The following is a 24,768-nucleotide window of genomic DNA, read 5'->3' as shown; positions in this document are numbered from 1 at the left end:
CTTTTCTTTTTGTTTATAGCATGTCTAAGAATTTCAAAATTTTATCTATTTTTTTTAATTTATTGAAATAATACAACTGATAAAGTGAACACGTTTCATAAATACTAGAATTATCTGTTAGAACTAGCAGACGTTTCTGCCTTCATAATCCTCACAAATATCTGAAACTGTCTTATTTATTTACTCGTTTTTATTCTCCACTAGGAAAACACTATTCTGTCTGGTGCGTAGTGTGCAAAAAATGAACTAGTCCCTACCCTTAAGCCGAAGTAGCAACAATACTGGTTTTTTAAATCCTGGGGTTTTTTTCCCCCCAATGACTTGAAAGTATTAAAATTGAGTTTTAACCCGAGCTCTGGCACTGCTGTATGATGTTGGACAAGATATTTTACTCTTTGGGTATAGTTTCCTTATCTGAAAAAATGTGAATATTGAGTTACCTCTTTAGTTCAGTATTGAAGATTACTGTATTAAACACTATTCAGTAGTAATAAAAATAAACAGATAAGGTCTGTGGTGTCACAGGCTAATATTTTAGTGGGGAAGAAAAGGAGGCAAAGGAATAAGATCATGTCAGCCTCCCAAAAAAATGAGCAAAAGATTTGAACACATGTGTTACCAAGAAGATACACAAATGGCAAATAAGCACATGAAAATATATTCAGCATTCTTTATAATGAAGGAAATGCAAATTAAAACTATAATGAGGTACCACTTCATACCTACTCTAGGATAGTTAAAATTTTTAAAACTGACAGTACAAAGTGCTGGTGAGATTTCAGAGCAGCTAGAACTTGCTTACATTGCTGGTAGAATTCAGAAAGGTACAACAACTTCGGAAAACAGTTTGAGAGTTTCTTATGTTATACACATACTTACCATACTCAAAAAACCAAACTCATTGCTTTCAAGTTGATTTCAACACACAGCAACTGTATAGGACAGAGTAGAACTGCACCATAGGGTTTCCAATGCTGTAAGTCTTCACAGAAGCAGACTGTCACATCTTTCTCCCATGGAGCAGCCTGTGAGTTTGAACCACCAGCCCCTCGGTTAGCAGCCAACCGCTTAACCCACTGCACCACCAGGACTCCACCCGCAGTCCCACTCCTAGGTTATTTACCAAAGAGAAATGAAAACATGTCTATACAAAGACCTGTACATGAGAGTTTATATGATTACTACTTTTTATGTAATCATACTTATGATTTTTCATAATTGCCAAAAACTGGAAACATCCCTTTTGTCCATAAACTAATATATGGATAAACACACTGAGATATGTCTATACAATGGAGTACTGCTTGGCAATAAAAATGGATGAACTGTTGCTACATGCAGCAACATGGATAAATCTAAAAAGAATTGTACTGAGTGAAAGGAAACAGACACATAATGACATTCTGACAAAGGCAAAGCTAAAAGAACAGAAACCAAATCAGTGGTTGCCAGAGATTGGAGATGGGGAGAAAAGATTCATTACAAAAGCCACAGTGGAATTTTGGGGAGTGAGGGAAATGTGTTGTGTCTCAGTTGTAGTGGTGGTTACACGATTATATGTGTTAAAACACCTAGAACTCTACATCTTAAAAAGGTGAATTTTAGCATATGGAAATAAAAATCTCGATAAACCTGGCTTGTTATCAGAAAGTGATAAGGAGTAGGAAGGAAAAAAAGAGGCAACCAAATAAGTTCTAATAGATAATTCTTACTATGATACTATTTTATATGTTCAGAAACACTTCAGTAAATAAATAGCAACCTTTATGATAAGAGTATGCACTAATGCTAAGGCAGAATCAAGCTTAGCATAAAGGAACAGAGGAAGAGTAGCGTGGCTAGAACATAGCAAATGAGGCGTTATTATGCTAAAAAAAGAGATGGAAAAGTAGGCAGAGGCCAAATCACAGGGCTTCATAAGCAGGGTAAGGAGTTTATATTTTAGTCTGAGTGCAGTAGGAAGCCACAGTAGGGTTTTAAACAAGAGAGTGACAGGATATAATTTATGTTTCCGAAAGATCACTTTGACCACTTATTGAGGAGTATAGGTGGGAAAGAGTGGAAGTCAGGTGACCAGTTAAGAAGCTATTCCAGTGGTCTAGATTAGGGATGGTAGAGACTTGGACTAGAGTAGAGATCTTACAAAGGAGTCAGTAGGTTTTGCAGGTAGAGTTTGTAAGACTTGCTGATGGATTAGAATGAGGAAAAGAAGAATCCCAGATAACTGAGTTTCCTCTGGAATAACAGGGTGAGTTATTGTACTGTTTACTGATATGGGCAAGATTAGGGCAGGAGTAGGTTTAGAGATGAGGGCACGAGAATCAAGGATTCTGGTTGATTTGTCTATCTTAAATTTAAGAACCCGGTTGGACATCAAAGCAGAGTTACTGTGTATGCGTGTATATTGTTATGTGCCATTGAGTTAATTCCTATATATATGGATGTATATAATCTGCAGTTAGAGGGGGAGGGGGTCATGGTTGAAATGGTAGATTTGGCTGTTAACAGCACATCAATGGTATTTATAGCCATGAAATTATGGGAAATTCTGGAGAATATGTAGATAGAGAAGGGGGCCCAGGAATGAACCCTTTGGCACTCTAAAATAAAAAGCTGAAGCATAGAAAGAAGAACCAGGCACAGAGCAAGGACTTACAAATGTGGTGGGTAATTAAGGAGAAATGCTGAGTACTGTGAGAAGACATGACAGGAAATCTGGCCTTGTAGAGAGTGGCCAAGGAGCCCTGGTGGCACAACAGTTAAGTGCTTAGCAGCTAACCAAAAGGCTGGCGCCTTGAACCCACTCAGCAGCTCCACAGGAGAAAAACCTGGGATCTGCCCCCATAAAGATAAGCCCCAAGTCCACTGCCATCAAGTCAATTCCAACTCATAGCAACCCTGTAGGACAGAGTAGAACTGCCCCATAGAGTTTCCAGGGAGCACCTGTGGATTTGAACTGCCAACCTTTTGGTAAGCAGCTCTATCGCTTACCGCCTACCCCTATGCCACCAGGGTTTCCCGTAAAGATCACAGCCTAGTAAATCCTGTGGGGCAGTTCTCTGTCACAGAGTCACCATGAGTCGAAATTGACTCAGCAGCACCTAACAACACAGAGGGTGATCAGAGGAGACTTCTTTGCGGATATGACAGAAGATGAGTAGAATTAGCCAGGCAACAAACAGTGAAGGGAGAAGGGTATTCCAGTCAGGTTAAAGTAAGGCATATTAAAAGAACTGAAAAAAGGTGAGTAAAATTGAATTTATAGATGGGGAGTACCAAACTAAGCAAAACTGTAAAATTCAACCCTCCGAGGAGCAGTGTGGATGCATCTCAGAACAGCCCTTCCTAAAGAAAAGAGGGTGGGCCACTCATACACTGACGATTCTTCTTTGGTTGAGGAGAGCCCCTGGAGGCCTTAACTCCCTCACACTTGCAGGCTGCACCTTTGCTCAACAAGCTCCCTCAATTTTGAAGAAAGTTTAAGGTAGAAGAATACAGAAACTGCAAGAGCTTGGGGGCCAGATTGGCCATACGTGGCACATATCCACCACAGCTGCAGCCGAAATCAGGTAGGCCAAGGAAATGTGGTTGGTGCCAGGCACCAATAGCATTGGCTACAAATCTACTTCCTGACATTATGGTGCTCTAGATAACCTCATGCAAGGAATACTATCAAGGAACTAAATCAAATGAGTGCTATTTGTATTTTGTGCTCAGACAAACAGAATTGAAGGGTACTGCAGTGTTTGCATGTGTCTGTTAGTCAGTAATGATGTCTTGAGAGAGCTTGCTTAAAGCCATTGCTTTATGCATGTTCTCCTAAATGCATGCTTTGGCCTGGGAAAGTCCATTTGTTTCATTTGAAGAGAACCAGAGCTCAGAAACCTCTAGGACTGAAGCCTCAAAGAGATGCTGAACCTGCATTTCTTCATGGCTTTACTGATAACATATTCATTATGACTGTTGTTGTTCAGAACCAGGTTGTATTAATACTGCTCCTTCGTGTCTCAAAATATAACATGTGTAACATTTATTTTTAACTAGCAGTATGAAAAATTACTGCTGTGGCATACCAAGAATTTTTTTTTCCTATTGCAGGGTTGATCCCCCTTCATGGAATTAAGCATAAACTTAGACATATTGACCTCCACAGTAATTGTATAGACAGCATCCATCACTTACTTCAATGTATGATAGGATTGCACTTCCTGACTAATCTTGTTTTGGAGAAGAATGGAGATGATAATCCCGTCTGTCATATACCAGGTATGAACAATTAATTTAACGCTTTTTATAATGGTTAATATTACAGGGTTCTTCACGTACGAAAATTAGTGTTTTTGACCTCCTTTCATTTTAGTCCTAAGGTTTGCAACGTATTTGTATTACATATTTAGAAAAACATAATTACAAATAAATTATTAAGACAAATTAGGTTGCTATTAAAAGAAGAACACAGAACTAACAGGCCAGTATTTTTCCTTTTTAGACGGTTTTATTTTTGATAAGTGAATGCTTCAGAATTATATCACCATTGTGCATTGTTAGTGGGAATGTGGAAAACAGTTTGGCAGTTCTTCAAAAAGTTAAACATAGAATTACCACGTGACCCAGCAATTCCATTCCTTGGTATACCCTAAAAAGACTTGAAAGCAGGGACTCAAATAGATACATGTACTCCAGTGTTCATTGCAGCTAATTACAGAAGCCAATAGATGGAATCAACCCAAGAGTCCATCAACAGATGAATGGATAAACAAAATATGCTATGTATACACAATGGAATATTACTCAGCCATAAAAAGAAGTGAAGTTTTGATACACGGCACAACATGAATGGACCTTGAAAACATGCTGTCATTGTCATCTAGTGCACTATAACAGAAATACCACAAGTGGATGGCTTTAACAAAGAGAAATTTATTTCTTCACAGTAAAGTAGGCTAAAAGTCCAAATTCAGGTTGTCAGCTCCAGGGAAAGGCTTTCTCTCTCTGTCAGCTCTGGAGGAAGGTCCTTGTTCTCAATCTTTCCCTGGTCGAGGAGCTTCTCAGGCGCAGGGACCCTGGGTCCAAAAGATGCCCTCTGCTCCCGGTGCTGCTTTCTTGATGGTATGAGGCCCCCTGTTTCCCTGCTTGCCTCTTTCTTTTATATGTCAGGAGATGGGCTCAAGACACAATCCAGTCTTGTAGATTGAGTCCTGCTTCACTAACACAACTGCCACCCATCCTCTCTCATTAACTTCATAGAGGCAGGATTTATAGCATATAGGAAAATCACACAATACCAGGAATCATGGCCCAGCCAAACTGTTACGCACATTTTTGGGGGGACATAATTCAATCCGTGACACATGCTAAGTAAAATAAGTCATACACAAAAGGACAAATAACATGTGGTCTCACTTACGTGAATATCCAGAACAGGATGCAGAGACCAAAGTTTATTAGTGATTACCAGGTACTGGGGAAATGGGAAATTATTGTATAAGGGGCACTAAGCTTCAGTTTAGAATGATGGAAATTTTTGCAAGTAATGGTATTGATTGCCCAATGTGGCGAATGTAATTAATGTCACCAAGTTGTACACTTAAAAATGGTTAAGATGAAAAAAAAATTACATGGTATATTCTTATAATACTGTGCAGCCATAAAAAAGCATAGAATCTGTTTATTTACTGATAGGCATTATTGCCCATACTTTATAAGAAAGAAAAGCAAGCAAGTTGAGAAGCATTGTATATAATAGTCCACCATTTGTGTGAAAAGAATAACATATACATATTTGCTGAGCATGTACAAGAACTACTTGGAAGGATATACAAGAAACTGATAATACTGGTTAACTCCAAGAGAGGGAACTAGGTAGCTGAGGAATCAGGAAATATTAGGAAAACTTTACTGTATACCTTTTGAATTTTATACCACATAAGTGTATTACATTATTAATAAGTAAATTAAAAAAAAAAAACTCAAATGTATAGATAATGCTACTGAAATGCCATTTGATCTAATTCAGAAATTCAGAATCATTGAAGTTGACAAAGTTAAAGCGGACCAGACTGCCATTTCTAAACTCACTTATCTCAAATTCTGTAGTTAAATTTTACAGTTTAAATTTTAAAATTAAAGTCTTCCTGTTACCTCCAAAACCAAATTAATGCTAATTTCTCAGATAGTTCTTAAGTTTATTTGTTCTAAGGGAAAATAAAGTCATAAACATATTATTCTTTAATACTTGGTAGATTTCCTGTCTTAATATTAGTTGTATCGGGTTTAAGGGAGATAGGGGGATGTTTCATTTTACTAATGCCGGAAATTCTGGCTCTCTGTTATCCATATCATCTTGACTTGTGGTTTTGTACTATACTATACCAAAAAAACCAAAACCAAACCCAGTGCCGTCGAGTCGATTCCGACTGATAGCGACCCCACAGGACAGAGTAGAACTGCCCCATAGAGTTTCCAAGGAGTGCCTGGTAGATTTGAACTGCCGACCCTTTGGTTAGCAGCCGTAGCACATAAGCACTGCACCACCAGGGTTTCCGTACTATACTATAAAAAATGTTAAAAATTAACAAAAGATGTTTTTGCTTCCTGTCCAGAACAAATTGCTACTGGATTCATGTATTTATAGCTTTAAAGCCATTTTATGAAAAATTAAATAAAAGGAGATAATTAGGAGGGGCTTTAAAAAAAAAAAACTTTATTTTTTTCTTTTTGAGAAAAGTGGGGGAGTGTTTCGTTTATTTTGTATTTAATGATTCATGCAGAAGAAGGAATAAGTAGCTTTTATTACAAGTGTATGAGTTGCATTCTGGGACTCATTTTATCATTCAGGTGATATATCTGGTAGTTGATAAATTTAGTTTGCTCAGAAATAATTGATCTCTTTTTTGATGTTCGAGTTTTCATTTTGACTGATCTGTTTCCAAGGGTACAGAGCAATTATTCTCCAGACTTTGCCACAGCTTAGGATCCTGGATTGCAAGAACATATTTGGTGAACCAGTAAACTTGTCAGAAATAAATTTATCCCACCTACAATGCTTAGAAGGTCTTTTGGATAATTTAGTTTCTTCTGATTGTCCCCTAAATATAAGTGAAGAAGAGGTATGTTTTTTTTTTTTCCTAATATAAAAGTTGCCTGCAAATGTTAATTAATAAATGTAATTAAAAGGACTTTGCTTTGTTTCTGTGTCATAGACGGTCAATAGTACGCCGGTGGTACCAACAAACATCGATCAGTTAGTACCCTTGGATCAATGTGGATGCACGCCAACAGATACTGCTTTGACATCCATTGATTCTGTGTGTCCATCTTCTGAGCCAGAGAAAATTAATCAAGAAAACGATTTTCAGAATGAGATGAAACTTCAGAAAATAGATGATCAAATTTCACAGCTTCTTACTGAAGTAACTATTTTTCCTACTTTTCCAAAATTGACATGTTTATCCAAGAAAAATATTTAAGAAAATGTAAAATAGAAATTATGTATGAGCTGACCAACTAGAAACAGTTTATATTCAATGCATGGGTTTATGTGTATTTTTTTTCCTTTTAGAGAAATAGGACCCTGTTATAGTAACAGAAAAAGGTAACACGTTTTTCACTCATTTTCCTTTCATGTTAATAAATACTCCTTATAGCAGTTTTAATGACCACTAATTTAATTCCTTATTTCCACACAAATAACATGCCTTCTACATTTGTATACCAATGGTATCCTCCTCCCGTGAGGTATTTTCGTAAGCATGCTTTGCCAATTTTTTTTTACAGCAACATGTTCTGAAAAATTGGTGTGGCAGCATTTAAAAAGATACCTCAAGGTCGGGGAGGGCATGTTTGGCAAACAAACGTAGGTGTGTACTACTTGCCTAAAAATATAGTACAGTTACTGGACTTTGAGGGGTTTTTTTTTGTACTTTGTGCTACCATAAAGATTTGAAGCTAAATCTTTGTTCACATACGTGATTGTTCTTTTAGAATAAATTCTAGAAATAGAAGTAAAGAAAGGTAATGTTTACATCCTTTTGATGCCTGCTACTAAGTTGACATGTAAAGGTTTACAGTTCTACCAAGATCCTTAGGAGTTTCTCACAAACCAATTCTTTGTCTCATTTATCAGTTCTACCGTTGTCCATCTTCAGATCTTCATTAGGTTATGCCTTTTTCTTGTTCCGCAGTGCTTTCCATAATTATTCCACTGATTTGGGGAACTCCATCTCTGTGAAAGCCTTTTTTGCCTTTAATTTTACTTTTCCACCAACGTTTTTATAACAGTTTTAAAACTTACAGCAAAGTTGAAAGAATTTCTTGATACCAGTTAGTATACCCACTTGATACTAGGTAGTATACCCACTACCTAGGTTCTGCCATTAACATTTTGCTGCATTTATTTCATTATGTCTCTATCTATCCATCAGATTAGTTTATGACACATTTCAAAATTTTGCAGACATCAATACACTTCTCCCTAAATACTTAAGCATGCATATCATTATCTAGAGTTCAGTATTTATTTTTCTTTTGATGCAAAATATAGGTGTGTATTCCCTGAATTGACAACACGTACACCTGTTTACCCAAATTCTGTGAAGATATCTAACATGACTATCACCTCATGCCCCTTCCGACATTAATCTTCCCCTACCTCCATCTCTTCTCTTCCCCCTGCCCCCCAGCAAGAAACATTCTGGGATGTTTTCTATATTGTTGCTTTTTGCTATTTATTATTTCTTTAAATTTACTTTGCCCTTCATTTTCTAGTTTCTTATTGTAAGTGCTTAGGTCATAATTTTAAACGTGTCTATTTTTTTCTAGTACAATGGAAACCATGGTGGCGTGGTGGTTAAATGCCATGGCTGCTCACCAAAGGGTCAGCAGTTTGAATGCACCAGGCGCACCTTGGAAACTCTATGGGGCAGTTCTACTCTGTCCTATAGGGTTGCTATGAGTCGGAATCAACTAGACAGCACTGGGTTTGGTTTGGTTTTGGTTCGAATACAATAATTTAAAGCAACAAATACCCCTCTAATAGCCACAAAATTTGCTGTCTTCAGTTAGAAATATTTTCCAATTTTCCTTGTGATATCTTCCTTGATCCAAGGATTATTTAGAAATATATTTTTAAATTTTTAAATATTTGTGGTTTTCTTAGATATGTTACTGCTATTTCTGTCTTCCCTTTTGCTCAGAAAACATAATTCTAAATCATATCATTCTTTTTAAATTCTTTGATATGTATTTTATGGCCCAGCGTATATCTGTCTCGGTGAATGTATTTTAAGCGCTTGGAAAGTGCATTCTGCAGTAGTTAGGTCAGGACAGTTGATGGCATTTTCAGATGATCCATGCCTTTACTGATTTTTTTGTCTGGTTCTGTCCGTTGCTGATGCTGGGGTTTTGTTTTTATTTTGTTCTTTGTTTTGTCTGGTTCTATCAGTTGCTGAGCGAGAGGTGTTAAGTCCCCAGCTCTGATTGTGGATTTGCCTCTTTCTCCTTTAATTCTCTCGGCCCTTCTCATGTTTTGAAGCTCTGTTATTAAGCACATACACAAGCTCTGCTTTGTCTTCCTGATGGACTGATCTTTTTACTGTATGTCCATGTTTACCTTTGGACCTCTGGGACCTCTTTGATTTAAAACCTATTTGATATTTTCTATTCTTATAGGGTCGCTATGAGTCGGAATGACTTGATTGCAACGGAGTCAACGAGGTAGTCTTCTTATGCCTACAGTTTACTTGAGAAATCTTTTTCAGTCAATTTACTTTTTTTTTTTTTAATTTTTATTGTGCTTTAAGTGAAAGTTTGCATATCAAGTCAGTCTCTCACACTCGGTTTACTTTTTTTATGACAGTCCTATTGAGTTGTAATTCCCTTGCCATACAGTTCATCCATTTATAGTGTAGAACTCAATATTTTTTTAGTATACAGGCAGTTCCTGACTTACGACATATTCGAGTTACAACAAACCACACTTAAGATTGTTCTTTTTTTTTGGTATGTCCTATCACTAGTAATATGTATTAGATATAGCGTTACAGTGCATAATTTGCTGATGTTATCATTCTCAGATATAATGTTTTCAACCCCTAAAGACAAATAAAGATCAGATTTATAAGTGTACTGATAATAAAAGGCAAAAATAGTGAAAACTAAAAAATGAACTATTTGACTTCCATCAGAGCCCCTTATGACAGAGTAGCTATTGGAATGGAACCCCACCATAAGTCAGGGACACCCTGTATTCACAAAGTTGTACATCCATTACCATAGTCAACGTTTGAAAACATTTTCATCACCCCAAAAAGAAACTGCAGCTCCTGTCTAGAGGGGAGATGTAAAGTCTGAGGGGGACAGAAACTGGCTGAATAGATACAGAAATACAGGGTGGAGAGAAGGAGCGTACTGTCTCATTAGGAGAAGAACAACTAGGAGTCTACAGCAAGGTGTATATAAGGTTTTGTATGAGAGACTGACTTGATTTGTAAACTTTCACTTAAAGCACAATAAAAATAAATTAAAAAAAAAAAAAGTGCATACTCCTTAACAGCCACTATCCATTTCCCTGTAAACCCCACAGCTGTAGGCAACCACTAGTCTACTTTCTGTCTATGGATTTGCCTTTCTAGACATTGCATATAAATGGACTTATATAATATAGGCATACCTCAGAGATATTGTGGGTTCCATTCCAGACCACCGCAGTAAAGCGAATATTGCAGTAAAGCAAGTCACAAATTTTTTGGTTTCCCAGTGTATATAAAAGTTAAGTTTATTATACTGTAGTCTATTAAGTGCACAGTAGCATTATGTCTCAATTAAAAAATATTTTATTGCTAAAAAAATGCGAACCATCATCTGAGCCTTCAACAAGTTGGAATTTTTTTGATGGCAGATGGTCTTGCTTTGATGTTGATGGCTGCTGACTCATTTGGGTGGTGGTTGCTATAGTTTGGGGTGGCTGTGGCAGTTTCTAAAAATAAGACAACAATGAAGTTTGCCACATTGATTGACTCTTCCTTTCACGGAAGATTTCTCTGTAGCATGGGATGTTGTTTGATAGCCTTTTACTTACAGTAGAACTTCTTTCAAAATTGCGGTCAATCCTCTGAAACCCTGCTACTACTTTATCAACTTAGTTTGTGTAATATTCTAAGTCCTTTGTTGTCATTTCAACACTGTTCACAGTATCTTCACCAGGAGTAGATTCCATCTTAAGAAACCACTTTCTTTGCTCATCCATAAGAAGCAATTCAGTCATATCTTAAACTCCACTTCTAATTCTCTGGCTGTTTCCATCCCATATGGCAGTTACTTCCTCCACTGAAGTATTGAACCCTTCAAAGTCATCTTTGAGGGTTGGAATCAGCTTCTTCCAATCTCCTGTTAATGTTGGTATTTTGACTTCCTCCCATGAATCGCGAATGTTCTTGATGGCATGTAGAATGGTGAATCCTTTCCAGAAGGTTTTCAATTTACTTTGCCCAGATCCATCAGAAGAATCATTATCTATGGCAGATATAGCCTTACCGAATGTATTTCTTAAGTAATAAGACTTAAAAGTCAGAATTACTCCTTAATCCATGGGCTGCAGAATGGATGTTGTGTTAGCAGGCATGAAAACATTAATTTCCTTGTGCATCTCTATCAGAATTCTTGGGTGATACAGGTGCGTTGTCAATGAGCAGTAACATTTTGAAAGGAATCTTCTTTTCTGAGCAGTAGGTCTCAACAGTAGGCTGAAAATATTCAGTAAACCATGCTGTAAACAGAGGTGCCCTCATCCAGGCTTTGCTGTTCCATTTATAGAGCACAGGCACAGTAGATTTAGCATAATTCTTAAGGGCCCTAGGATTTTCAGAATGGGAAATGAGCGTTAACTTCAATTTAAAGTCATCAGCTGCATTAGGCTCTAACAAGAGAGTCAGACTGTCCTTTGAAGCTGGGCATTGACGTCTCTCTAGCTATGAAAATCCTAGATGACACCTTCTTCAAATATAAGCTGTGTGTCTACATGGAAAATCCGTTGCTCAGCATAGCCACCTTCATCAGTTACCCGGACCTTCTGGACAGCCCTGCAGCTGCTACATCAGTACTTGCTGCTTCCTTTTGCACCTTTATGTTCACGGAGACAGCTGCTTTCCTCTGCTAACTTCAAACTTCTTCTGCAACTTCCTCACCACTCTGAGGCTTCATAAAGAGAGTCATGGCCTTGCTTTGGATTAGACTTTGGCTTAAGGGACTGTTGTAGCTGGTTTGATGTTCTATGCAGACCTCTAAAACCTCCGTATCAGCAATAAGGCTGTTTCACTTTTTTGCCATTCATGTGTGTTCACTGGAGTAACACTTTGAATTTTCTTCAAGAATTTTTCCTTTGAATTCACAATTTGGCTAACTGGTGCAAGAGGCTGGCTTTCAGCCTATCTCGGCCTTTTACGTGCCTTCCTCACTAAATTTAAGAGATGTGAGTCTCTCCCTTTCACGTGAACACTTAGAGGCCGTTGTAGGGTTATCAGTTGGCCTAATTTCAATATTGTGTCTCGGGAAAACAGATGCCTAAGGAGAGGGAGAGAAACAGAACAGCTGGTTGGAGCAATAGGAACACACAAAATATTCATCAGTTAAGTTTGCCCTCTTACCCTGCTTGGGATTTCACCACCAATTATAGTATGTTAGACTTTTTGATATTGTTACACAATTCCCTGAGATTCTGTTCATTTTTATAAATCTTTTTCTATATTCTTCATGTTGAATAATTTCCATAGAACTGCCTTCAAATTAATTTACTCTTTCCTGTATCACCTTACTCTGCTGTTAAGCCAGTCAGTTTTTACGTCAGACATAGTTTACAGTTATAGATCCATCTTTTATAGTTTTTATTTCTTTGCTGAGTGTTTTTTATCTTTTCATTTATGACAAGCATATTGTTTTATCTCATTGAGCATGGTATCACTGTATTGAAGTTCTTGGCTGCTCGTTTCACCATTTGGGACATACCAGGTTTGTTTTCCATTGATTGCCTTTTCTCTTGAGAATAGGCTGTATTTTTTTGGTTCATATGGTGAGTAATTTTGAATTGTATCCTAGACATTTTAAATGTGGTAGAGATTTTTGGTTCTCATATTCCTCCAAAGAGTTGATATTTTTGTTTTAGCAAGAATTTAACTTGGTTTGATTCAAACTATAAATTTGTCTGTTAGGCAGCACTTCAAATCTCAGTTCATGTCTTTTATCCTTTAGTGGGCTACTAGCAGTCTACACTCATATTTTCCTTTAGTTCTACAGACCTGAAAGTCTGGTTTTTCTGTGTTTTAGACCCCCCTACTTGATGCCAATTGAAATATACCCTTGGATTAAAAACCATAAAAACAAAAATATCTCATTGTAGTCCATTTTTCCAAGTGTCAGCTCCCCTCTAGGTTAAGCCTGCTTTTGTTTACTTTTTTAGGGCCTTCAGGTACTTTTTGTTTGGTTTGGTTTGCTTTCTATTTTTTCCAACATTTATGTTTGGTTTGCTTTCTGTTTTTTCCAGCATTTATGTTTGGTTTCTATTTTTTCCAGCATTTATGTTTGGTTTGGTTTCTATTTTTTCCAGCATTTATAGTTGTTTTCTGTGGGATGGTCAACCTGATAGGAGCTTACTTGCCCATACCAGCAGCTGAATTCTCCTGTCTTTAATTTCAAACATATCTGGTTTTGTAAACCCTTAATCTTGTAACAAGTCATAATACTTTAGGAAATTTCAAATTTTAAAGCTTTTTTTATATTAACTTGAGCTTTTAACAGACTTTGGGTTGGTTTGTTTGTTTGTCTTATTCTAGACGTCTAAGTCTTTAATAGATAATGTTCCTGAAAAAGACTTCAGACCAAAAAGAGAGACAGATGTGACTTCCGAAAGTGACTGTGGAAACAGAAAAGAAATCAATAGAAAAATTTCTCGAAGATCAAAAATCCCGTATTATTCCAAAACTACTCAAACTATTAAGCACCACAGTAAAAACAGCCCTTTTATAAGGTATCTATTTTTTTTTTTATTGTCATTTCAGAAATTCAGATAAGGCCTACAGTCAAAAGTAATATTATGGCTTCTTTCAAAAAGCTAACTCATGGTGATATATGTCACTTTACTAAGATCAAAGATTTGACTTTTTAGTCTTTCTGGCTTAGATTTGGTCAGTACATTCATATAAATTTATACGAGAGGACACATTTCTCTGTGATAGATTTTCACTACCTAAATTGTGAAAATAACATATAAAACCAAAATTCCATTGAATTCATATACAGTGGGAAATAAAGCTGTCATAGAATCCAGATATTCCTTAGTCTACATGACCAACCTTTTCTCTCTCTGTGGGCAGATCTAGATGAGAAGATGAATCCTAATTAGATAATACTTCCTGAGCTTATGATCAAAGGTGAATATAAGATGATCATCTTCAATGCATCAGGGTAAGATAGCCTGATGCTTGTGTTTTCATAATAGAGGTCACCATGACAGTGGTTCAGAATAGACTATACCCTGGGATAGGTACAGTTCAGCTTTTTGCCTTTGTAATCCTCCTTTTTCAAAAAGTATGCTTTTATTGTTTTAATTCTTCCCTAGCTGCTCATTTACTCTTATATATACATTTAATCATTCAGTTCATTCATTCATGGTCAGGGCATATTACCCTGGAATCCTTTGGTCTCTGGCTAGTGACATAACCTATCCACTCTGGTCCATTGTGTGTCAGTTTTAAGCTTTTAACTCTCAAAAGGTAATTTTATATTTACCGCTTTTCTAAGTTCTTGGTGTCATCTTATCATGGTCCCAAGTATTGATAAAAACCAATGACCATTGAGTTGATTCCAACTTATAGTGACCCCATAGGATGGAGTAGAACTGCCCTGTAGGGTTTCTGAGGAGCACCTGGTGGATGCAAACTGCTGACCTTTTGGTTAACAGCCATAGCTCTTAACTACTGTGCCACCACGGTTTCCCAAATATTGAAAATACTTTTTAAATGTATTATGACTATAACCAGGATTTCTTCCCTACCTTATGTATGTTGAAAATTGAACGTTTTTAGGATAGTTATCTATTCAAGTTACTGTTGTTTTTTATTTTGAGGACTCCGTTTTTAAAGCTGTTAACATATGTCTACAAATGTCAATGTTTGAGAAAACTAATATGAATACTGTTCTTTCCTGTTTTATTCTTTGCAGTTGTAATCGTAAAATGAGACAACCTTACTTTAAAGAATTATATGTAAGATCATCTTTAGCGAACTGTGATACATTAGCAGAATCAGAAGGACAGAGGAATGAAATAATTAAAGTAGACAGAAGTAGCTCAGAAGACATCACTTACCGGGTATGAGTTAGGAGATTAAGAAAAAATGGATGTGAATGATTTAGTTTTAAATACAAAGTTATTCCGAGAGAAATCATGCATGTTTTCATGAGGGAAAAAATATTGATTGTCATTTTATTGAAATAATGTGAATGAATGAGTTATTTTTTCCTCGTATTTCCAGATTTTGTGCTATGTTACTGTTTTGTATAATTTTTAAAGGATTGGAAGTTATGCATTTATTCAAAATTAGGTTTAGATGAAATCATTTTGTTACATACTTGTAAAAAAAAAACTTTTTTTTTTAATTTAAATAAAACTCAAATTTTTCTCCCACGATTAGCTCTATTTTAGGTTATAATTAAAATCTAAATATAACAAAACCTTAGATTTCACTAGTTTTTTTGATAATTCAGAAATGAAAATTTCTAAAAATGAGAAGCTAATTATAATGGGAAGTTCAGTGACCTTTAACTAGTCACTTAACTTTTTTTGTCTTTTTCTCATTTCGGGGGAAAAAAATGATGGTGCTAGATAATATCTGGGGCCCTTTTCACCTTTAAAGGTAAAGGTGTATGTTCTAAATTTTCAAATCCTTATTTCTTAAAGGAAACCCTTGTGGTGTAGTGGTTAAGTGCTACGGCTGCTAACCAAAGGGTCAGCAGTTTGAATCTGCCAGGCGCTCCTTGGAAACTCTATGGGGCAGTTGTACTCTGTCTTATAGGGTCGCTATGAGTCGGAATCGACTCGACGGCACTGGGTTTGGTTTTGGTTTTTTATTTCTTAAAGTAGTGGTTCCTAACTTTTTTGTATTTCAGACCACTTTAAACATCTAAGGAGCTCTGTGAGTCCTGTCCTCGGGGAAATCTACTTTTACACACACACAAAATTTGTATATAATTTTAATGTTTTCATGAACTATCTTGATTCCCAGTATTGGGCCCATGAACTCCAGATCAAGAGGCAGCCAACTTTAAAATTCTTCAGTGTTTGCCTTAACTATTCTCATGTTGTGGTAATTTTTAGTACAAGTTTGTTACTTTATACTTTTCACTAACTTGCCCATATATTACTTGTTCAGGTACTGGTCATACCTGATTTTAATGTGTACTATTTTTCAAATAATAGAATTACCGTTTAAAATATTCACACCTTTCATGCTTATGGGTTTCCTCTCGTTGTTCTCAAATGTGGAAGCATTAATATTGAGAGAAATAGTTATGACAACAATGATAGCAGCTAACATTTATTGAATTTGTTATGTGTCAGGCACTGTTTTATATGTTTTTCTTACATTGATTTGTTTCTCACAACAGCCTTTTGAAATAGGTACTGTTATTTCTATATTACAAATGAGAAAATTGAGGATTGAAAGTTTAGGGAACTTTCCTAAGTTCACATAACACTTTTCTTTCAGTCCCTTGTTGAACAACTAGATCAAGAGAGAGAGAAGAGATGGAAAGCTCAACAAACTGAAAAGAAACTTATTGATTATATCAGTGAACTGCACAAGAATGCAAAAGAAAAGAAAGATGTTCATAGCTTGGCTCTGCTTACCACAGATAGGTAAGGGAAAGGTATGCCTCAGTATGAAGATTGGAACTGAAAGTTTAAACTTGGAACTGAAAGTTTAAACTTGCCTAAGTTTAAACTAGCTGTAGTATAATCAAATACAATATATGTGGGTTTTTTTAATTTAAACTGACTTGGCTAAGAGAGTTAGTGCTTTATTAGCTTTTTATATAAACTAGGAATTCAGATTACATTTATTTGAGCCCTCCATCTGTTTACCTTAAGCTGAGAGGTATCAGAAATAGAAGCAAATAAGTATTATAAGAACCACAAGAGACTAGAGCAGAGATTGGCCAACTTTCTATAAAGTCTCAGGTGGTAAATATTTTAGGCTTTGTAGGCCATAGTCAGTCTCTGTCACATATTTGTCTTCTACAGTGGACTTTAGTATCAGATCACCAAAAAAAACCAAACCCATTGCTGTCAAGTCGATAACCCCAGTTTTTTCTAGTATTTTCATTTTTTTCCAACTCAGCCATTTCATCTCCAGTTTTTTCTTTTCTTTTTTTTTTTTTAATCGTGTTCTTTAATACAGATCTATCTTATTCCATCCTATGAGAATACCGTACCATTTTCTGCAATTAAAGTAATTTTTTTCTTCTATTTCCTGTAGCTAATTATTTCTGAATTATGCTTTTACTCAAGGGGTGATGAGATTTTTCCATAAGATTCCTGTTGTTTTAATCTCTTCTTATCCTTGAATGTACACTAGATTTTTAGCCTTGATGTTTGCTGACAAACAGGGTTTGGGAAGTTGCTGTTGCTTCCGTTTGCTACCCCATGGTGCAGTGAATAATTTCCTTCCTATGATGATCTTAATTGAATAGTAAGCTCTCAGCCCAGTTGCCAGTTTCTTTTAGGTGTTTTACCCACAGGTTTAGTGATGCTTAGGTGGTATCTTCTACCCCACTACCTAATTGTGTCATACCCTATACCCATGAAGACAAGGAAAGCTACAATACTGAACATGTATTAATTGAGAACCGTTTAATTACGCAGACTGTGGTGTATTATGCTGTCACTCATCCTACGCCACTGCCCACCATCTTCCTGCTGTATTTGTGTCTTGGAAAAACTGTCTCTGAGTTGGTAGAAGCAGATGCTGGGTGAGGGGAAAGGACAGGATGAATATATTAACAGTATTCTGTCCACCTTAGAAAAACAGCACTCTTACGGTAGGTAGCCAAGATTGTTGTAGCGATAGATTTATAGAGACCTTGTGACTCTGAGTTACAGACAGATGGTGGAAGAGAGAGGATGTCTTCCTTTTTTAAGAAAGATGCAGTTTCATGAGGCAAAGTCTGAGTGTTCTATGAGTTGTTTTAATTTAGTTCCATTTGCTGTATAATTAAATTTCCTCCCTGATTTTGGCATTATGTCATCTCTCGTTTTTAGTCATATAAATTTTTGTTTTATTCTGTATTGTAGGTATTATTTAGTGAAATACTAGAGGAGGCTGTGTCTGGACTGTCAGCTAGATTCTGTTTAAATTGGAAGGCTTTGTGCACACTTCATTTCTAACTTTACTATGTACTTTCCCATGTTACATTTTCATTGTTCTTTTGAAAATTGAGCCTTATTCCTTTTGGATTCCACTTTTATCTAAACCCGAATGTTTGGGATTAGATTCTCATGAGTCCTCATGTTCTGTTACGTGCCTTGGTAGGGACTCTGTGGCCTTAACACCTAGCACAGGATCTAGTACCTAGGTAGCATTCTATGAGTATTTGTTATCTCAAAAAATGGATCTTATTTACTATAGTTTTAATACCTAACCCGTAAGCTCCCAAATCTGTTATCCAGACTTCCTAATAATCTATTAAAAATGCCTTGCCTACAATAAAAAAAAAAAAAGATCCACTGCCGTCAAGTCGATTCTGACTCCCAGCAACCCTATAGGACAGAGTAGAGCTGCCCCATAGGATTTCCAAGGCTGTTAGTCTTTATGGAAGCAGACTGCCACATCTTTCTCCCATGGAGCAGCTGATGAGTTTGAACTGCCAGCCTTTTGGTTAGCAGCTGAGCACTTTAACCACTGCATCACCAGGGTTCTTTTTGCCTACAGTGCTCATAAGAATCTCAAGTTATAGGTTGTCTCCAGATAGACTGGTCCTGCTCCTTTCTTGTATTTCTGGTCCTATAAATAGTGTCTTGTCCTATGCAGTCAGCTATCAAAGGTAGAAATCTAGAGGTCGTTTTTGTTCCTTCCTTTCTCTTTCTCATATCCTGCAGCCAGTTAGTGTTGTTATCTTCTTCATTCTACTTCTTAAAATATGTTGAAACTGTTTCCTCTGTACCCCAAAATGGTTATCTTTATCTTTTTGTGTCCCTTATCTCTTGCTTAGATAATTGCTTTAGTTCTCCTCATCCATAGCTTTTCTGCCCCCATCTCCTATATAATCCACAGAATAAAATGCAAAACTCTTTGATACAGCATACCAAAGTGGAGTTTGAGAGAGTAAACACAGGAAGACTGGTTTGGAGATAACTGTCAAAGGCAAGGAAGAGATGGTAAGGACAAAAATTGGAGAAATGACTATAATATATACGTTGATAGATATATAAAATTTTTTCAAATACGGCTTAGAAATTACAGTAGATGTACATTAGAGTTGTTGCCTACCTCAATAATTCCTTCGGGTGGCTGTGTCTTTGCTATTCCGTCCCCCCTTTCCAAACACTGGACTTGTGTTCCACTATAAACTGCCTCTCTGCCTATGATATTTGATCCGGGGGTGAGCACCTGTCCCAAGCTGAGTAAATCATAATGCCTTAGCCCACAGTGATCAGTTCATGCAGTGGGCATGTGAACCAAACTGTACTTATCAGAGCCTTCCCTAGAACTCTCCTGTGTTGAGGCAGAGAAAGGTAGCCTTTCCTGTTTAGCTCCCTGAGCAATTAGAATGTGAGCCCAGTGATGTTTGTGCCTTCCCCCCACCCCACCACCAATACTTCCCTTGACACACATAAAGAAGCCTGCAGTAGGAAAAACTGAAGCCATCATGCAGAGAACCAGAGACTGAGGGGCCTGGTTGTGTTCATGTCCTTGGTTTCCATGGTCGTTCAGAATTGTGCCACCCCATATAAACACATAATTTCATGAATGGGAATCAGCACAGGCTAGTTCCTATGAGGCAGAGGTTGCATATGTCCCAGATTTCCACCTTCTCCTAGCTGCTGTGCCAGTCCATCATCTCTGACACTCTCCCTCCCCTCAGCACTTTTCTTTCCCCCACTGGCTTCAGTAATTTGCTGTGACATCTCATGGAACTCACACACTATACTTACAGTTAAATGGTTTATCAGAAGACGACTTGGAATAGAATGCAACTTGGAAGTAATAGGATACAACTCAGGAGACTGGATGCCATTCATCCATCAGGACAGCTTTCTCACAGGGTAGTCCTTGGAGCAAAAGTACTCCAAGCTAGTGCACTTCTTGATCAGGAGTTGCAGACAGCTCTCTACCGTTCAGGCCCTTTTCAGCCGCTGGCCCCCTTCTGGGCCTGTCACAGCTGACTTTTCCTCTGGGTACCTTCCAGGCCTCTTGCCATTTTCAGCATTATAGCCCTTGGCCCATATTACAGCTTTTTTAGAAAGTTCCTCATGCAGGAACCATGAGTCCAAGCCATTCTACTCCAGGCTCTTGGTCTTGAGGTTCCCTTTTTCCCCTCTCCAAACCTCTGTGGGGTTATCTGCTTATATAAGCAAAGTCCTTGTCAGTTTCAAGGTGTGGTCCTCCAGCAGGACCACAAACCAACCAGTCTCCTCAGTGAACTACAAGTTGCACCGTCATATTGGATGGTTTTACACATAGGTAAACCAACCAGTCCCTGCAAGGTAAGTAAAACAGACCAGTCACAGGGCAGGCTGCAGCCCAGGGCCAGAAAGGCCGTATATAAGAAACCCATTGCACTGTACCATCCTTTTCTGAGTTTGGTTTTGTGAGCCAGTAAATTCTCCCTATTAACCTCGTTAAGACTTTTGCGTTGTAATCAAAGGGTTCTTAACTAATAACAGGGCTAGGACCAGTACATGTCAAAGTTGACTCCAAGGTAGCTTTTCATATAGCACTTCTGTCACATGGCTTTATAAATACATGTGTCTGATCCCTGTGCTAGATATTGAGCTTCTTGAAGGTACAGACTAAATCTTATTCATCTTGTTTGTTTTTAAGCCCACACTTAGCACAATGCCTGAAATAAATTATGTGTTTAGTAGAGCTTTGCTGTTGAATAATGAAGTTCACATTAGGTAAAGTTTCATTAATTTATGTAGACTGTTTTTCCCTTTTGTCATCATTAGTTTCAGGGATGGGGAAAGGTATATTACTTTGTTTCTCAATCATTTTTTACTCTGAGAGTTTGAAACATACTTCAAATCTTTAATGTAAGCTTTAACATAAATTATAATTTTTATCATTTTTTTATGGACAGTTACTTAAAGCTACATTTTATTTCTGCTTTAGGCTAAAGGAAGTTATTTATAAAGAGAGAAATTCCAAAGTACAACTGGAAGTTATGGTTCACACACTTCAAAGTGAAATTAAAAAACTAACTGTTGAATTACTTAAAGCCAGAGATCAACAAGAGGGTCATGTTAAAGACTTAAGAACCCTGGAAAAAGCATTAGAAAAATTGGAGAGGCAAAAATTTTATCAGCAGACGGCACAGGTATTTCTCTATTTTAATATATTAGTCACATGGATTAACACAAATTCATAGCTTCTGTCTTGAAACGAATTATACCATTATAGTAAACCAAAAAGATGCTGGGCTACATGTAAAAATTAAGGTAAATATATAACAATTTACCTTGTTGAATGATTTCTAAATTAAAGCTACTGGTGCTTGCACAAAGCAATTACAAGAAGAGTTGGTAGAAACAGTGCAGGTTGTTAGGCTTGTATTCTGAGAGCTAATTTTTAAGTCTCCTTGGAGTGCTTGAAGGAATTTAATTTCATGCTTTCGGAATGGAAATTTTCACTGGGTATCTGATGATTTTTTTTTGTTGTTGTTGTCTCTGATGCAACTAAGCAATAGTTAAAGCTGGTGTGTTTAATGGCTATAAAGTTGTAGTTCGTGTGTGACCGTATAGTATCATTAAATTGGTAAACTTTGAAAATCAATTTAGTCAATAGTTCCTTTTATTTATATAAGGCACTTTTCTTTTGTAAACTGGCATTAAAATAATTGTAATTGCATATGTTTTACTCAGGTAAGACTTATTCAAGAGGTGGAGCTCAAAGCTGCAGCTGCCGATAGAGAAATAAACTTACTTAGAAATTCTCTTCGTCAAGAAAAGGAAAAGTTGCAACAGCTTCATGAACTTTTTGCACTGAAAGAACAAGAACACAGGTAAATGAAAAATATACCAGAAAAATATTGACATTTAAAAAGTAGAAAAAGAAGGCTACTACTTTTTTTCTCTAAAACCTAAAAATAGATTGTGACTGGGCAGTGGTGTGAAGTCTGGCAGAACTAGCTCATAGAAAATGCCATGTTCATGTACACATTTAATCAGTCTTACAGCAAGAACTAGTAGCTTGTTCAGAAAAAGAACTAGTATCCTGAAGACAGATAGGTGGTGCCTATATTGTCAGTGTTTTTTGTTTTTGTTTTTGTTGTCATAATATGTGTGAGTGAGACAACTATTGGAAATTAGAGGGAAATAATCACACAAAATCTGGAATTTTGGACTTAGTTTGCTTCACAAATGTCTAAGTTCCATTTTAAAGAAACCAAAACTAGAAATAGTAAGTTTTGTATTATGGGTTTGATTTATGCAAAGAGTGGAGGACTTCTGAGAATGAGCTCACATAATAGAAAACATTGGCCTTGTATTAAAAGATTGGTAAATAAGTTCATACTTTAACTGACTTTTTGTATTAACCAACTATCAGTCCAAATCAGACTATACTTATTGTATGCCAAAGACTGAGCCAAAGTAGATGATGTAAAGCAGATCCTGACTTCTGCAAATACATGTAAAGAATTTCAGAAGCCATAGAATGATCTGAACTATCTCAGTGAAGCTTTTACATACTCCACTTATCCCCATCAGCATTGAATACAGAATCAAATAAAACCCTTTCTTATTCTATCTGCCATCCTGTGCCTAATTTCTGTGCTGAAAGTGGGGAGCTGATCTTAGATTCATGATAGTGAATGTGGAATATTTAAGAGCTATTTAAAAACCTTTAAAATTTTTCTTTTCAGGTGACGGCATCCTGTGATTTTTATTTGTTTCTTATTCCAGGAAAGAACTTGAAACAAGGGCGTTTTTTAGTGAAGCTGACTTCCAGGATGCCTTAGCTAAAGAAATAGCCAAACAAGAGAGCAAGCATGAGCAAGATGTAAAAGAATATCAAGAGAAAATCAATACGTTAGTCCAGCAGTATATGGATTTAGAAGATGAATTCCGTATTGCGTTAACTGTCGAAGCCAGAAGATTTAAAGATGTAAGAATTGGCATCTAGCTCTTTATTGAAAACAATCAGCAAGATACCATTTGATGAGAGGACTATATTTTAGAATCTGGGCTGTATTTACATATTGGCTATACGACTTTAGCAAATTACCTACATTCTTACAACCTTAGTTCCTAACATAAATGGATTAGCTATACATTAGTACCATTGTAAAACCTAAGATCATAAATGGTGAAGTAAAGAGAGCACTGGAATAGGAGTTGGGAACCTGAATTATCTGCTATTACTATAGAGCAGGGGCTGGTAAGTTAAGGCCCTCTAGGCCAAATCTGGCCCACTTCCTGTTGTTTTTTTTTTTTTTTAATAAAATTTTGTTGGAAAACTGGCATGCACATTTGTTCACATATTATCTATGGCTACTTTTGTGTTACAATGGCAGAATAGAGTGAATTATCCCTGACTTTTACTCTTGTGCTAAAATTGATTCTAAAATGGAAAGAAGTAAACTTTTTCCCGAAACAGATTTTCTAAATATTTGGAGAACTGTTACTTATAATGCAATTTTGAAATGTAGGTTAAAGATGGTTTTGAAAATGTCGCAACTGAATTAGCAAAGAGCAAGCATGCTCTTGTTTGGGCTCAGCGAAAAGAAAATGAATCTTCCTCTTTAATTAAAGACCTGACCTCTATGGTAAAGGAACAGAAAACAAAACTTGCAGAAGTTTCCAAATCAAAACAGGAAACAGCAGCAAACTTACAGGTAAGGCACAGTAATATTGTATTTCCTTTTTAACTTTGTGTATCATTTTCTTAAGTGTGTTATGATTTTAGGAGCACACAAAATGAACTTTTAAGTGATACTAGTTATTTATCATGGTGTACATAAGTAATGTAACTAGGAGAGTAAACCTATGACTTCACAGATACATTGCTAACACTAAAATAGTGCTTAAGTAAAATCAGCAAATTAATTTTAAGAGATATATTAGGTAAGTAGCTTTCAGTTTTACAGTAATACAGCAAAAATTGTGAAGGTGATACTCTTGATTTAAGTTTGAGAAATACTACTTGAATTGCTGATGTTAATTGTATGATTACGGTTACTGTTTTTAGCTATACAGAACTATAATAGTTTTAACTTCTTTATTGCTGTTGTCTCCATTTTAAACATTAGTGCTATTTTGCCCAAGATAATTTACTTCCTGAAAGAGGCATTTAAACTATTGGTATAAATGCTTGGCAAGAAATCTGGGATATTACAGGTTGTAGTTGCTCTTTTAAGATACTGGCATAAGTCTTAAAGAAAGATCCTGTTAAAATTTGACTTTTTATTCCATGGTCTACATTTATCTTTAATAAAATTAAAACTTTTTATGATGTAAAATTTGGGAACATTTACTTTGTTTAAATAACATTTTTTTTTTTCAAG

General features: G+C 36.4%; 1 protein-coding gene across 2 annotated transcripts in view; it reads left to right on the top strand.

The window, feature by feature from the left end:
- The window catches only part of LRRCC1 (leucine rich repeat and coiled-coil centrosomal protein 1), a 40,846-nt gene that overhangs the window by 4,056 nt on the left and 12,022 nt on the right, over positions 1 to 24,768 (top strand). The window contains exons 4-13 of one of the 2 annotated variants that reach the window (XM_049853925.1): positions 4,099 to 4,266; positions 6,934 to 7,109; positions 7,203 to 7,412; positions 13,824 to 14,017; positions 15,211 to 15,358; positions 16,755 to 16,903; positions 21,378 to 21,582; positions 22,127 to 22,266; positions 23,168 to 23,369; positions 23,914 to 24,099. In XM_049853925.1, coding sequence (XP_049709882.1) covers positions 4,099 to 4,266; positions 6,934 to 7,109; positions 7,203 to 7,412; positions 13,824 to 14,017; positions 15,211 to 15,358; positions 16,755 to 16,903; positions 21,378 to 21,582; positions 22,127 to 22,266; positions 23,168 to 23,369; positions 23,914 to 24,099 — 1,778 coding nt within the window. Of the gene's footprint in view, positions 1 to 4,098; positions 4,267 to 6,933; positions 7,110 to 7,202; positions 7,413 to 13,823; positions 14,018 to 14,402; positions 14,455 to 15,210; positions 15,359 to 16,754; positions 16,904 to 21,377; positions 21,583 to 22,126; positions 22,267 to 23,167; positions 23,370 to 23,913; positions 24,100 to 24,768 lie in introns of those variants that run through there. The other variant, XM_049853926.1, reaches the window with a different exon arrangement.

This window comes from Elephas maximus, chromosome 15 (assembly GCF_024166365.1).
Source record: "Elephas maximus indicus isolate mEleMax1 chromosome 15, mEleMax1 primary haplotype, whole genome shotgun sequence".
NCBI classification, from domain to species: Eukaryota; Metazoa; Chordata; class Mammalia; order Proboscidea; family Elephantidae; genus Elephas; species Elephas maximus.
Note: the sequence above shows the minus strand (reverse complement) of the source record. Positions and strands in the feature narration are given on the sequence as shown.